This window comes from Metarhizium robertsii (genome assembly GCF_000187425.2).
Source record: "Metarhizium robertsii ARSEF 23 chromosome Unknown MAA_Scf_7, whole genome shotgun sequence".
Taxonomy (NCBI): domain Eukaryota; kingdom Fungi; phylum Ascomycota; class Sordariomycetes; order Hypocreales; family Clavicipitaceae; genus Metarhizium; species Metarhizium robertsii.
In genome coordinates, this window is record NW_011942215.1 from 724762 (window position 1) to 738231 (window position 13470).

Sequence of the window (13470 nt, forward strand, 5' to 3'; positions counted from 1 at the left end):
CAACCAGGCAACGAGTCTCCTCCAATCATCTAGAACAGTCATCCAGTTATCTCATCGCAACCCGGAATCGCCAGTCGACCACGGGCGTCTATCGAATTGATCGGTCTTGAACAGCCGCCCGAACCACAAGCCCGGCCTAGCATGCCCGGATGCAGTCCTAGAACCAAGACAACTGAGCACTCTGCCCAGCACAACCAACATGCACTCCGTCAACAACGAACCTGCCAATCTACCATGGCGAGCAGCCGCCCGACCCGATCTTCGCTTTGCCTTGCCAACGCTACAACAACATGCCACATTGCAGACCTAGTACTAGCCGGGTCTGGAATAGAATTTGGGGCTGGTCAATGTGGCTGGTCCTGGCGCTGTTCCTTTGGCACCACCTGCACTCAGTACTATGTAATTTATGGGGTAAGCTGTTGGTGATGAGCTCCGAGCTCTCGCCTCGCAATGTGAACCGTCACCCCACTGATGACTGACTTGACTGCCTTTGCTTTGCTAGAACGAAATGTTTTATGCTGCCAAGATTTGCTCGGGGTGTCGTGCCGCATCGCGTTTCCAGACGGCCCTGCACGTGAGACTTTTCACGCTGGCCTGGACACGCTTCGTGATAAAATCACCGAACAATACTCAATCGCCATCGTTTCCATTCTATCTAGGGCGTAATATTCCCACCATATGCTCCATATCGAGTAATCCACACAGGAGTGACATGCAACATGTCCCGACTTTGTCCACAGCCTAAAACATGTAGCAGTAGTTTCTACGATTTGCATCTTGGATCCAAACTTAACCTCACTATACTGTTCGGCAACCCCGTCCTGAACTCAAATGGTCGTGTAGTTGATGGAGCGACTTCTATGCCTGGCTAATCACCCCGTTATGCGCAGCAGATCTGTTACAGGTGTAGGGTCAAGGCGATCCTCCTGGTGCCATCGGGAGTAGACTAAAGACGCGGTTTGCCATGGCAAAGTATATTTGCACGATGAAAGTTTGCACGAGTTTCTCTTTCGAATCAAGAGTTAACCATATCAAGTATGACGGGCTCGAGGCGGTAGCATGGTAAATCAAACTTGTCACAGACTACGCGTGGTTCAGTCACATACAATCAGTCTCATTTCATTCAACAGTCAGCCTCAAGAGCGCGCTCATATCCGCCATACATCAATCGCCACCCTCAACTTGCCACCTTTGTCGCCTCGAGACGAGGAGCCGACGAACGGTCTATGTCATCACCGGGCCCGTTGCTTGCCCCCAATCAGCAGCCGTCGACATCCTCGTCAAGAAGTTGACACAAGGTTGTGCACCATAAAAGGGAAAACTATCCTGTGGCAGCCTCCGCCTCGCTTTTCCCAGTCCGACTTGCGGGCCGATTCCAACTGCCTTGGCAGTTTCTGCACAGACAAAAGCGACAAATCTGATGCTGCACAGCGAAGTTGGCGTCTGCAAAACACCCGAAAGTGGTTGCTGTGTGGTGGGCATTTGTCGTGACTGGGCACATAGCGACCAGTGACAGTGTACTTCTTACTGTTGCATGTTCAGGACTCGTAAAATCAATAATCCAAGTGACACAGCATACCCGCGCAGCTCCTGGGGAGGCGGATGGGGTCGATTAAGCTTTACAGTCAAAGTTGGACCTGGGTTGACCACTGCGAACAACGCTCTGCTTCACCTTGGAGTATGCAGCGCATCGTAACCGGCGGGCTGATATCGTGATGCGAGTCATCAGGCTAGGCCTGTACTCCGCAGACCATGATGGCGATTGTTTGATACTTGTCTTGCCATGTCTGATTAGTAGTAGACGCATTTGGCCACGGCTAATCATATTGCGCGTCATATACCCTGTAGCCTTGTACAACACGATCATGGGATCGTTTCTTTGTCCGAGTTTCTTCTTCCCGTCTCTCACGGCATGTGTCAACGAGGTTCAGTTGTTTTGGAGTACGGAGTAGATATCGACTACTGAGAGAATAGCTACAAAGGATACTATAATGAGGCTCAATAACTTGGCAAGTCTTTGGATATAAAGCACTCTGACTGTATAGAGAATACAATGACACATACAATCGTGGATTGCATCGATATTCGCGAAGAAGGTGAGAGCCACAGTCTGTGGCAGAATATGTTTCCTCACCAAGTATACACCGATATACTGTAATGTATGATAGTATAAAGCGCGATAGCCAGGTATCTGATCTGGTCAAATACTTTTGGCCTCCCACTGTATGACCTTGTCGAAGATAATCGATCCCTTAGAAGAAATAAACTTGGGCTGATGCCCTAAAATCCTTTACGGAGTACTCGTCCGGAACGCAGCAAAAAATATCGGAACAATCGCATTTTTCTCTGTTCTCGTACAATTTCAAAGGTTCTCAAGGGTATTTCAAGACCCATAACATGTCTCAAGCCACCAACTATGTGGCTGACTGGACCGAAATTCGCTGCCAACGCCAGGCTGAGCACGGCAACTGAGGCATGTGTGATTGGTCCCTTTGTGGTGCGCGTATCTCGCGTATTTCTTGTCGAATTTGCAACTCACACTTCAGCAGATAGTATCTGTAGGCCAGAACCAGAGACAGACAGATTTTGCTTCTTTGATACTGCTAGGCACGATGGAGTGCTGTGCAATTGCACATGGATGAGACAGCCAGTGCGAAATTTTCAACCAGCTCAGCACTAAGAGCTAGATCGACACCATCTGGGGTCATTTGGATCGTGACTCATCTCCGCTGTGTGCACCGGAATTCTCCATCGAGGAGAGCATTGGCAGGAGCTGCAATTCCACAGTCATCGCCCCGTTTCTCGTCTTTGGTCTATCGTGTTTATGCCGAGTGCTCAAGGTTTAGAACAGTCGACTGTTGATCGGGTCGGTAGAGTGCTGAAGAAGAATGGTTGCCAAACCTGATGCCTCGAATCCTCGAGGCATTGATTTGCTGTTCAACGGTTGTAGCCTTGCCCAGGCAGAAGCGCAGCTGCCGTCGTCCCGTGATAAATTTGTCGCCTGCAGCCAACCGACCTAGCGCAAGATGAAGCGCCGGGAGGGTGAGACACTGCATCCTTATTGAACATCCTGTACCGTCTCTATCAGGACTCCCGCTCCGTAGTCCGTGTCACGTCAAGTGGATGCCTCCACGAAAAAGTACGTAGTCGTTGGTGCCGCTGCGGTCTAGTATGGAGTCAAGTGCTTGAGCACTTTTGACGGGGTGGTGGCTGACAGTTGAAAACGCAGTCACCAGTCAATCAGCCGTGCTGTACACGCGGAAACGCTGCGTCATAGGCATGGTGGCGAGCATTGCATTGCACTATGATGAGTCGTTCTTGAAGGGCTGTATCGGCATTGCGCTGCACGTGCATGATATGATCGAGTCAGGTATTCAACTCTCATATGTCCGGAGTACGTACTCCGTATGTACAACGACTTGACCCCAGTTCTTGGTTGACGGACCTGGACGGACGGGTAGGTCACCCGTGCTGCCCACCGATGGTCGCTGGACCTAGGCCCTGCAGACAACGTGAACGATTTTTTTTTTGATTGCGCGATGGCAGTCTGGGACCAACAGATGCTGCATCCCGGCATCCCGGCATCCCAGGAACCCTGGCATCTGCTCCGTCGTACTTTGAGGCTGTAAACTCAAAAGGTTCAGTTCAACTGGTCCAGAGAGCCAAACACTTCGCAAGGGAAGAGTGGCCAGCAGTTGAACCTCATACCTTCCTAAACCGGCTCAGCGTCCCGCATCTTGTCACCCCCGTTGAGGCAGCCCTCGAGCCTGTACATACGGAGTACTTGCCGGCCATTGAGTGCTGGCTTGGATCAATTTTTGTCTTGGAGCTTGGGCCTGCCTCAGCTCTACCTCTACCCCGACCAGAGAGAGCATGAAAATGGCACAAAGAGACAAACAAGCCTACTACCGGGGTGCTCCGTACCGTGCTGGGCTTTGAGAAGCCCAAAGCAACGGTTCGCGGCCAAATCTGGTACGAACGCCATCACCGACCACAGCCCCGAATCACCTAGACACTAGACACAACCTCAACGGCCGGACTGATTACTCGCTTATGGCTTGCAGCCTGGCTTGGAAAAAAAAACAAGCTGACCCTTGTTCATTGGACCTAAACCCGGCCAGGCTCCCCGATGACTCCTCACCCAAAGTCGTCGACGGGTTTGGCTTACGGAGAAACAAGAGGACAAAGTTTAGTTCGATGTTTCCTGCACTCCGTGTGTAGCGCAGCCACTACAAGGCTGGGATTGAATAACTACATCCTTTCCCTCTTTGTTGGCGTCAGTTACTTATCACTCCTCTATTCGCTCATATTCTTGCCCTGGTTCAGGTCTGCACCTATGATCTGCTATCTCATGACCCATTGAACTTCGTAACCGTTTTCTTGAGCTGTTTCGTTTTCCTGTTCTTGCTTTACTTTTGCTCGGCCTGGCACTTGCGCTGAGGCGATAGCTCATCACGGACCCTGATTTGGGGAGCCGCCGCGACATTGCATATCGCGATTCCATTTCCCTCGCTGAGCTTATTTCTTCCTTTGATGACTGCTGCGCTCCTCTTGGAAGGCTGGAGCTTTCTCGCAGGACCGTTATTGTAGAGAATTCCTGTTAATCTTTGGGAAGGAGCTTGCCAATTTCTCGTCAACATGACGGTCCCAATGCTCCTCCCGCTCTCTGCCGCGGTCTTGGGAGCCACAGGCCTCATCACCTTTCCCGGAGTCTTTGCCAGTTTGGCCCAAGCCCGACACCGCACGCCTCCGGACAACTTCTATCAAGATGTTGATGGTAAAGCTACGCCAGAGTCAATGGCTGCGTTTTCGAACAAGAAGCCGAAAGCTTGTATCCTGGTTTTTTCTGTGCTTGGCTTTGGACTCTCCGTTACTACCACTGTTTTGTCCATCCTCAACCCCCGTGGTGACGGCCTGAACTTGGAAAATTGGCTCACCACCGGGACTTGGGTAAGTTCCTAAATAGATTTGCAAATGATTTTGTCTAGGACTTTTTGCGATAATTTTCTTTAATGAACAGAAAAAAAACATTACTTGAACATGTGCACTAATCTTTCGGTCCGTTGTTATAGGCAGCCATTGTCTTGCAGGCCGTCTGTATTGGTGCCCAGCATTCGCCTGTCAAGTCTCACGACCTCGGCCTTTGGACCTTTCTCTCTTCCCTGATCACTGTCGCCGTTAGTGCTGCCCAAGTCTACCATGTGAGCAATTTTGCATCGCCAGGAAAAGACGTCAATCTCATTGTGCGAATCGTTAATGCCGTCATTCTGATTCCCCTGGCCTTTTCTTGCATAAGCCTGCCTCGACGACCGGACGTTTTCTACAATGGCGAAAAAGTTGATGCAGAGTGGTCCACCACCGTTCTGAGTCGGTATACCTGGAGCTGGGTCAACGACCTCCTGGAGACGGCCAAGAGAAAGGGCGATTTGGATGAGAAAGATATCCCTAGACCCGACCACACTATCCGAGCAGAGTCGCTTGTCGACGCTTGGAACAAGGCAAACTACCAGGGCAGCCTCTTGAAATCCTTGCTTGTAGCCTACGGTAGACGTCTTGTATTTCAATGGGCCATCATTGTTTTCCGATGTATCATTGGTCTTGGCCCATTCTGGACTATGCTCCGTCTTGTCCAGATGCTTGAAGACCGCGATGCTGGTATTGTAGCATCTCGTGAGCTGTGGGTTCTCGTGTTTCTCATGGGACTCTTCACTCTCGCCGAACAGGTAAGTCCGAGTGTCCAATGGCCTTTCGAGTCCCTCCCAACATACTAACTGACGCTCTAGTGGCTGGACGGCTGGATTGTCTGGTTTTCCATCACCAAGTTGTTTGCTCCGGTCAGAGGACAGCTCGCAGCCCTAATCTTTGAAAAATCTCTTCGACGAAAGAATGTTAAAAACGCAGAGAAAACCAAAGAGGACGAATCGTCCGATGACGCAAAGGGCAATGATAAGGACAAGGGCAAGAAAGAAGAAGCTCGAGATGATGAAGACAGTGTACTGAAGTCACGCCAGGCAATTGTGAACCTCGTTGGTGTGGATACCAAACACATTGCCGACTTTGCAATGATGCAACTCTTCATCATTAGTAGCATTGGTAAACTTCTTGTTTATTCTGGCTATCTTGTTAAGCTCATTGGCTGGATACCATTTGGTGCTGGTATTCTGGCCTGGTCCCTTGTTCTTCCTGCGAACACTGTTGCCGCCAAATACTATCTCAAGGCCGAGACGCGACTGATGAAGAACCGTGACAATAAACTGGCCGTTATCAACGAGGCCTTGCTAGGCATGCGACAAATCAAATTTTCAGCGCTGGAAGCCCAATGGGAAAACAAGATCCTTGAAATGAGAGAGATCGAAATTTCTTCGCTGAAGGATGTGTTCAAGGCTGACAGCATGCTATTCTTTTCTTGGGTGGCGAGCCCTATCCTTCTTGCAGCAGCGTCTCTGGCGGTGTACGCTGTTGTCAACGGAATGCTTGCGCCATCTGTCGCCTTTGTCAGTATCGGAGTCTTCAAGAGTTTGGAGGTATCGCTATCAGCTCTCCCGGAACTCCTAACTGGGGGCATTGACACCTTGGTCTCAGTTAGACGTATCGATAAATATCTAAAAGGTCCCGAAATGAAGAACATTCTCACAGAAGGCCATGATGTAGCCTTTGACAATGCGACAATTGCTTGGCCTGTCGACGACGAAGTCCCAGACGATGATCGATTCATTCTGAACAACGTCAATCTTTCTTTCCCGGCCGGTGAATTGTCCGTCATTTCGGGGAAAACTGGATCGGGAAAAAGTCTCGTGTTGAATGCTCTCCTTGGGGAGTCGGACCTCTTGGAAGGAAACATTTTTGTGCCTCGAACTGTTCCTCCCCTGGAACGACATGATGGCAAGGCACACCCCGGAAATTGGATTCTTCCCGGCGCTGTAGCCTACGTTGGCCAGAATCCGTGGCTTGAGAGCGCCTCACTCCGTGACAACATTCTTTTTGGTTTGCCTTTCATTGAGAGCAGATACAATACTGTTCTTGATGTTTGCGCTTTGAAGAGAGATATTGAAATCTTGAATGATGGCGACAAGACTGAGTTGGGCGCCAATGGCATCAATCTCAGTGGCGGTCAAAAGTGGCGACTTACTCTAGCTCGTGCTATTTACTCTCGAGCCGAAATCCTCATCATGGATGATATTTTTAGTGCTGTGGATGCCCATGTTGGCAGACAGATCTTTGAAAGGTGCATATCTGGTCCGATCTGCAAAGGCAGAACCCGAATTCTTGTCACCCACCATGTCGCTTTAGTTGAACCCATCACCAAGTATCTTGTCGAACTCGGAGAGGGAACAGTCCTCCATGCTGGTCTTACGTCCGACCTCGCTGAAGATGGCACTCTCGAACTCATTAAGAGCCACGAACAAACTCAACTGGAAGTCTATGTTGAAGACACGACTGACGGCGCAACCGCCGTCAACTCCGAGGCAGTCTCTGTTGAGGAAGCTGTGGACCTCGAAGAGTCCGAAAACGCATTGCACAAAGTTCCATCTCAGACCGCCAAGAAGTTCGTGGAAGATGAAGCTCGTGCAAAGGGGAATGTCAAAGCCCGTGTGTACGGCACCTTCCTCAGAAGCAGCGGCGGATGGTTTTTCTGGGGTGTCTGCATCCTTTTGTTCATTGCCTTTGAAGCCGGTAATCTCGGACGCAACTGGTGGGTACGTATTTGGACAGGTGCCTCTGAGGAGCACACATTTGTGAATGCGTCTCGTGAACATGGTATGGTGTATGGTCTATCATATGAGCACAGCACCCTACACTCAGCTTCCGCTTCTCGACTCGTCACGTACAGTGAGGAGCATAGCCATACCTTGTCGTATTACCTTTGGATCTATGTAGCTATTGCTACGGCAAGTGGAATTATTGGTACTTTGCGATTTGTCTGGTCCTTTATTATGAGCATCAAGGCTGCCAGGACACTGTTCCGCAGAATTCTCTTCACAGTTTTGCGAACTCGGTTGCGTTGGCTAGACACCGTTCCTGTCGGTCGTGTTCTTAACCGTCTGACCGCCGATTTTGATATCATCGACAACCGAATCACTATGGACCTTGGATTTATGTTCTGGCGTGTCTTGGGCCTGATGGGCGTCTGCGTGGCGGCTCTCCTGGTTTCTACTCTCATGCTTCCCTTGGCGCTCGTATTGTTATTTGTTGCTAGTTTCATCGCTATCCGATTCTTGACTGGTGCTCGGCCGGTGAAAAGAATTGAGAGCAATGCCAAATCACCAGTCTTTGAGCTTTTCAACTCGTCGCTGTCGGGCGTGTCTACCTTGCGAGCCTTCAAGAAGACTCAGACCTACGTCGGTCAAATGCACTCTTACCTTGATAACTGGGACACAGTTTCTGTCCATATTTGGACTCTGAATCGTTGGTTGGGTTTCCGTATGGCACTAATAGGGACCGTCTTCACCACCATGGTTGGTGCCATTGTTGTTGGCTCCTCATTTGTTAATGCTGCCATGGCTGGATTTACTTTATCATTCGCCCTTGACTTCTCTGGCAATATGCTCATGGCCATCCGAGGGTATGCGTCCTTGGAATTAGACATGAATGCTGCCGAGCGCGTGATTGAATACACGGAAGTCGAGACCGAGGACTTGGGCGGTGAGATTCCTCCTGCTTCGTGGCCTACCACTGGCACTATGGAGGTCAAGGATCTTGTCGTCAGTTATGCGGACGACTTACCTCCCGTTTTGAAGGGAATATCGTTCGATGTTAAAAACAATGAACGCATCGGAGTCATCGGCCGCACTGGTGCTGGCAAGTCGTCGCTGACTCTGGCGCTCTTCCGATTCCTTGAAGCTAGGTCTGGTCAAGTCTTGATTGACGGAATTGACATTTCCAAGATTCGACTCCACGATTTGCGATCTCGTCTTGCCATTATTCCCCAGGTAGGTTATGCTATCTGAGTAAAACCTTTAGTGACACTGATTTCTGACGCAATTGACAGGATCCTGTGCTTTTCTCCGGTACTGTTCGGAGTAATCTTGATCCTTTCGACGACCATACAGACGATGAATTGACCGATTGTCTGTCGCGAGTCCACTTGGTCGATTCTGCTCCAGCCACTCCCGCGAACGAGGCATCTTCGACTGCTGGGTCGACCATTGCCCCCAAGAATACCAACATCTTCCGCGACTTGTCCAGCGGCATTTCAGAGTCTGGCGGCAATTTGTCTCAAGGCCAGCGTCAGCTTCTCTGCATTGCTCGAGCTATTGTTTCTCGTCCGAAGGTTATGGTCCTGGATGAGGCTACGTCCGCTGTGGACATGGCCACCGATGCTCTCATCCAGCGCAGCATTCGAGAGGAGTTTACTGACAGCACCCTCATTGTTATTGCTCACAGATTAAGTACCATTGCCGACTTTGATCGCATTCTCGTACTGAGTGAGGGTACTGTTGCTGAATTTGGCTCGCCTCGTGAACTATGGGAGACCGAAGGCAGCATCTTTAGAGATTTGTGCGAACACAGTGGAGAGAAGGCCAAGCTGAAGGAAGTCATCTTGAGCAAATTACGCTGAGGTGCACCATTTTTTTGGGCGGCTTTATTTTGTGGTTTATAAAATGGAGGAAGGATGTTGAGGTAAATGTTTTTGTATTTGTTGAAATTTGAGTGTCTTGCTATTTATTGCAAGCGTTTGGCTAGAATCAGATCTGGTGTGACCAGATCTACTGGCATCAGGCTAAACTTCGGGGCAATCCATGTCTTCTCGATGCTGCGATTAGGGGCATAGCCGTTCATTTTCTTTTCTTTGTTTTTATTTTGTTAAAAAAAGGTGGTTATGTGTAACCCAGAATGGCAGACGCGACGGAAAGATACGCGGCCTTTCAAATGTGGCCAAAGTGCATTAGCGTTGCTTGTTCTTTCAAGTTACTATCATCAGATCCCGGCGAGAATACGTAACTGTTTTTGAGAAGCTCATTTATTTTCCTATCTTCCCTTGAGCTGTGAATGTGACTTGGTACGTGATTGCAGTCCCAAGCGAGAGCGCATACAGTTCCCTATTTTTATACCTATCTCAGCCGTACAAGCAAAGCAAACTCCTAATGTAAACCACAATGGCGTAGCAACGTGACTCCCTTTAATGCACATGTGTATCTTTCATCTATTCATCCATGTCACATCATCTAGTTTAACCCTCTGCCTCATAAGCATTCGACCGATGTTTAGGCTGAAACTCGAATCCAGGATGGACCGGTCCCAAGAACATTTCCCTGTGAAGCGAGTTAGCAACATCGACAAGGGGAAACCAAGCGTTGAAAATAATAATGAGAAAAACATACGTAATCTTGATCCAGTCCTTGTAATTCCCACTGGCCATTAGAGTCTCCAAATCATTCCTTCCCACGTAGGCCGGCGGACGATCATTCAAACTAGGCGGCAGCACCTCCAGCAGGCCGACGGGGACATAGCGATGCGCAAAACTCAACCACTCCAGTAGGAAACGTCTGGTGAACCCGATGCCGAGCTCATCTGAGCCCCAGGCGTCGAGACCGTAGCGTACAAATTTCTCGATGTACGTGAGACGTTCGGAAGCAGATTTATCGAGATACTGACCCTGTTGAATCTCTTCAAAAAGCCAGGGCTTGATGAGGGCGCCACGACCAATCATGACGGTGTCGACACGGGATTTGGAAACATGCTCAAAGTATTCCGTGTGAGAGTAGCAGTCGCCATTGCCGAGGAAGTACATCCTTCCGTCTTTAGAATTGGGGAGGGTGCTCGCGTCAGGCTCGGCGGCAGTGTCGGCCAGGGCGTCCCTTTGCTCGTTGTAGGTCTTGATAAGGGCCGCGCATTCGCCGATGTAGCTCCAGTCCGCGCGTTTGGTGTACCGCTGCTCTCGGCTGCGGCCGTGAAGGGTCAATGCCGCGCACCCGGGGGCGCCGAGGCGTTCGCGGTGCTCGCGTGATCCAAAGGCGAGTTTGGAGATGACAGAGGGGGCCGTTGGGCGAGACGACTTCACGCCCGTTCGTATCTTGGCGGTGATGGGAATCTCGCCGGACATGGCGTTCATGCCGCGGATCATACGTTCAAGCTTGCCCTGGGATTCGAGAAGAGCTGAGCCGCCGCCGGATTTGAAAACCATATCGATGGGGCATCCGCAGTTAAGGTCGATAAGGCGCAGGTGAGGGCAGTAGCGGTTGAGGACGTCGGCGGCTTTGGTGACGATCCAGGGCTGGTTGCCGGAGATTTGGGCACCGAAGCGCAGGTCGCGCGAGTTGTCGTAGTTTTCAAAGACGTAGTTGTTGCTGCTGGGCTTGAAGGCGGGCGGTTGGATCTCGGATTCGTGCGCCTTAAGAAGCGTCCAGTCTGCCTTTGTACCTTGCAGGAGGGGCATGCCCATTGCCATTTCGGAGTATGTCAGTTCGCAGCCGAGTTCGACGCAGAGACGGCGGAAGGGGAGGTTTCCCTGGGTGGTCAGCGGTGCGAGAGTGGGTGTTTCGGGACCAAAGTACAGCCGGCGCTTTTCGGACGGCTTGAAAGGGGGGTCGACGAACTGGGCGCGGAGGTCCTCGATGCCTTCGTTGGACTGGTCCTTGCGACGATGGTGGAACGAGTTGTTGAGGGTGGCTTCGTCGTTCATCCACTTGATGTACTCGTCTGCTTTGGCGAAGTCGATTCGCTTACGGTTCAGGTCAATCTTGGTACTCATAGCGACGTTGTTGTAGATTCCTGCTCGGCGCTCATCAAGTTCATCACCACCGGAGACCTTGGTTGACGTTGGCATGGGCTCTGTGCCGTTGGATTCCGTCGTGTTTGAGTTATCAATGAGAACCAGCTCCTTTCGGCCGTCCTCGTGCTCCAGCTCCCTCATGTGGCTCTTAACAAAGCGGCATTTCCAGCCCGAGAAACAGACGCCGTACTGCTCAAATACGGGACACTTGCCGCCAAAGGTTTCGACATCCTCGCGACGTCCTTCTTCGAGATACTTTCGCAAGTCGTGAGACATGCGGCACTCGTCACCGAATTTGCACGGGTGAGGTGAGAATTCGGGGTACATGGCGCGACTGTTACAGAGTTGGATGGAATCTCCGAAGCGGCCAAAAGAGCGTTCGGTGTTCTGGCCTTTCTTTCTTTTCTCCTTTTTCCCCCTTTTGCCTTTCGCACCTCCGTGGTTGTCTCTGCGATCTCTGTCATCACCACCACGGCCTTCAGCGGCGTCGTCATCCGCCATCTCTGATTCTGAATTTCTTGACGTAGATACACCAAGAAGGTACCTGTGCCATGTTAGGATAGCAATGGGTTGTAGTTGTTATTTACATAGTACTCACTCCTTCTTAATTGGTGTTGTGCCTACACGACGGTCGATGGGGGCGCGTGATTCGGCAACAGTCTCGCCATTGCCGTTTGTTAGCACATCTCGGGACTCCTGTCCGTCGGGGCCCTCTGTAGCATTTGAACCTGCTCTTGAATGGGCTGCATCGTTCACCTTAAGTCTCTTCGCAGCTGGTTGCTCAGGAGTATCAGGTTCATGATGTGTCGTTTCTGGGGCAGGAGTAGGAGCAGGAGCCGGAGCCTGCTCTTGGCCGTTCATTTTTGAATCAACACTCTCAGGCATTGAAAGTGCTGTGGGCGGCTGATTCTAATGGCGGGATCGATGTGTGATGTTGAACAAAAAATATCCTCGTTCCCTGTAGTCAGAGGATACGGTTAATTGAGACTCTCAAGCACGAGACTCGACTGGGCCTGGCTATTACGACAGCAACCAGCTTGCCAGCCTTTCAATCATAGGGCGACCAGTAGCTTCAAAGGAAGATGAAATTAGGCTGCGGCCGAAATGTGCCCCTTTCGAACCTCCTCCCGAGTATATTGTTGAAGTTGGGCTTACTTGGTGGCGGAGACAAAAAAAATTCTACATGCTCGAGCTGCAGTGTCAAAAACGGGCCCGCCAAATGGCGCCCGGTGTAATCGACTGCCAGTTGCAGACAGTTGGCGGCACCTGCGTCATTGCGTGCTGAATATTATTTGCTAAGCTGGTTTATTGGACCTGCAAAAAGGAAGGGCAACGGGAAAAAAAAAGAAAGAATTTGGATATCTGAATCAGTGTCTCTTTTCCTTTCTTTTCCTGGGGAGGAGGAGGGGGTTTCATATCGGCACCGTTCTACTACTCTTTGCCAACGTTAATACGCATACCACAGCTCGCATCCTTAATGTGGTGGGGTTCGCGGGGAGTAGCAAGTGGGCAAGAGCGACTGGGCCTGCGGCTTCGTCACAGCTCCCTGCTCCCTGCTCCCTGCTCCATCTCACTACCATGCCAGCCCAATTGAAGTGCATTTGCAGCATTAACCGCATTGCTGCTACCCCTCAGACGCGCCCATCATGTGGCAACAGCTCATTGTGCCATATTAGACGTTGAATTGCACTCTCCCAGCCCGATGAAATTACCCAATTCCTCGCCCTTTGCTTCTGCCAGTCCTGCCCGTCAACCTC

At 50.7% G+C, this 13470-nt stretch overlaps 2 protein-coding genes across 2 annotated transcripts; one reads left to right on the forward strand and one right to left on the reverse strand.

The window, feature by feature from the left end:
* Window positions 1–4638: 4638 nt before the first annotated feature.
* On the forward strand, window positions 4639–9559 carry MAA_00741 (multidrug resistance-associated protein; the record flags this gene model as incomplete). The annotated part of the gene is made up of 4 exons (XM_007818739.1): window positions 4639–4950; window positions 5073–5723; window positions 5784–8930; window positions 8990–9559. The coding sequence occupies 4 exons, from the start codon at window positions 4639–4641 to the stop codon at window positions 9557–9559; spliced, it is 4680 nt and encodes a 1559-aa protein (XP_007816930.1).
* Window positions 9560–10171: 612 nt separating this feature from the next.
* MAA_00740 (dihydrouridine synthase) lies at window positions 10172–12574 on the reverse strand (the record flags this gene model as incomplete). Its single annotated transcript, XM_007818738.2, has 3 exons — window positions 10172–10253; window positions 10323–12257; window positions 12312–12574. The coding sequence occupies 3 exons, from the start codon at window positions 12572–12574 to the stop codon at window positions 10172–10174; spliced, it is 2280 nt and encodes a 759-aa protein (XP_007816929.2).
* Window positions 12575–13470: the final 896 nt, after the last annotated feature.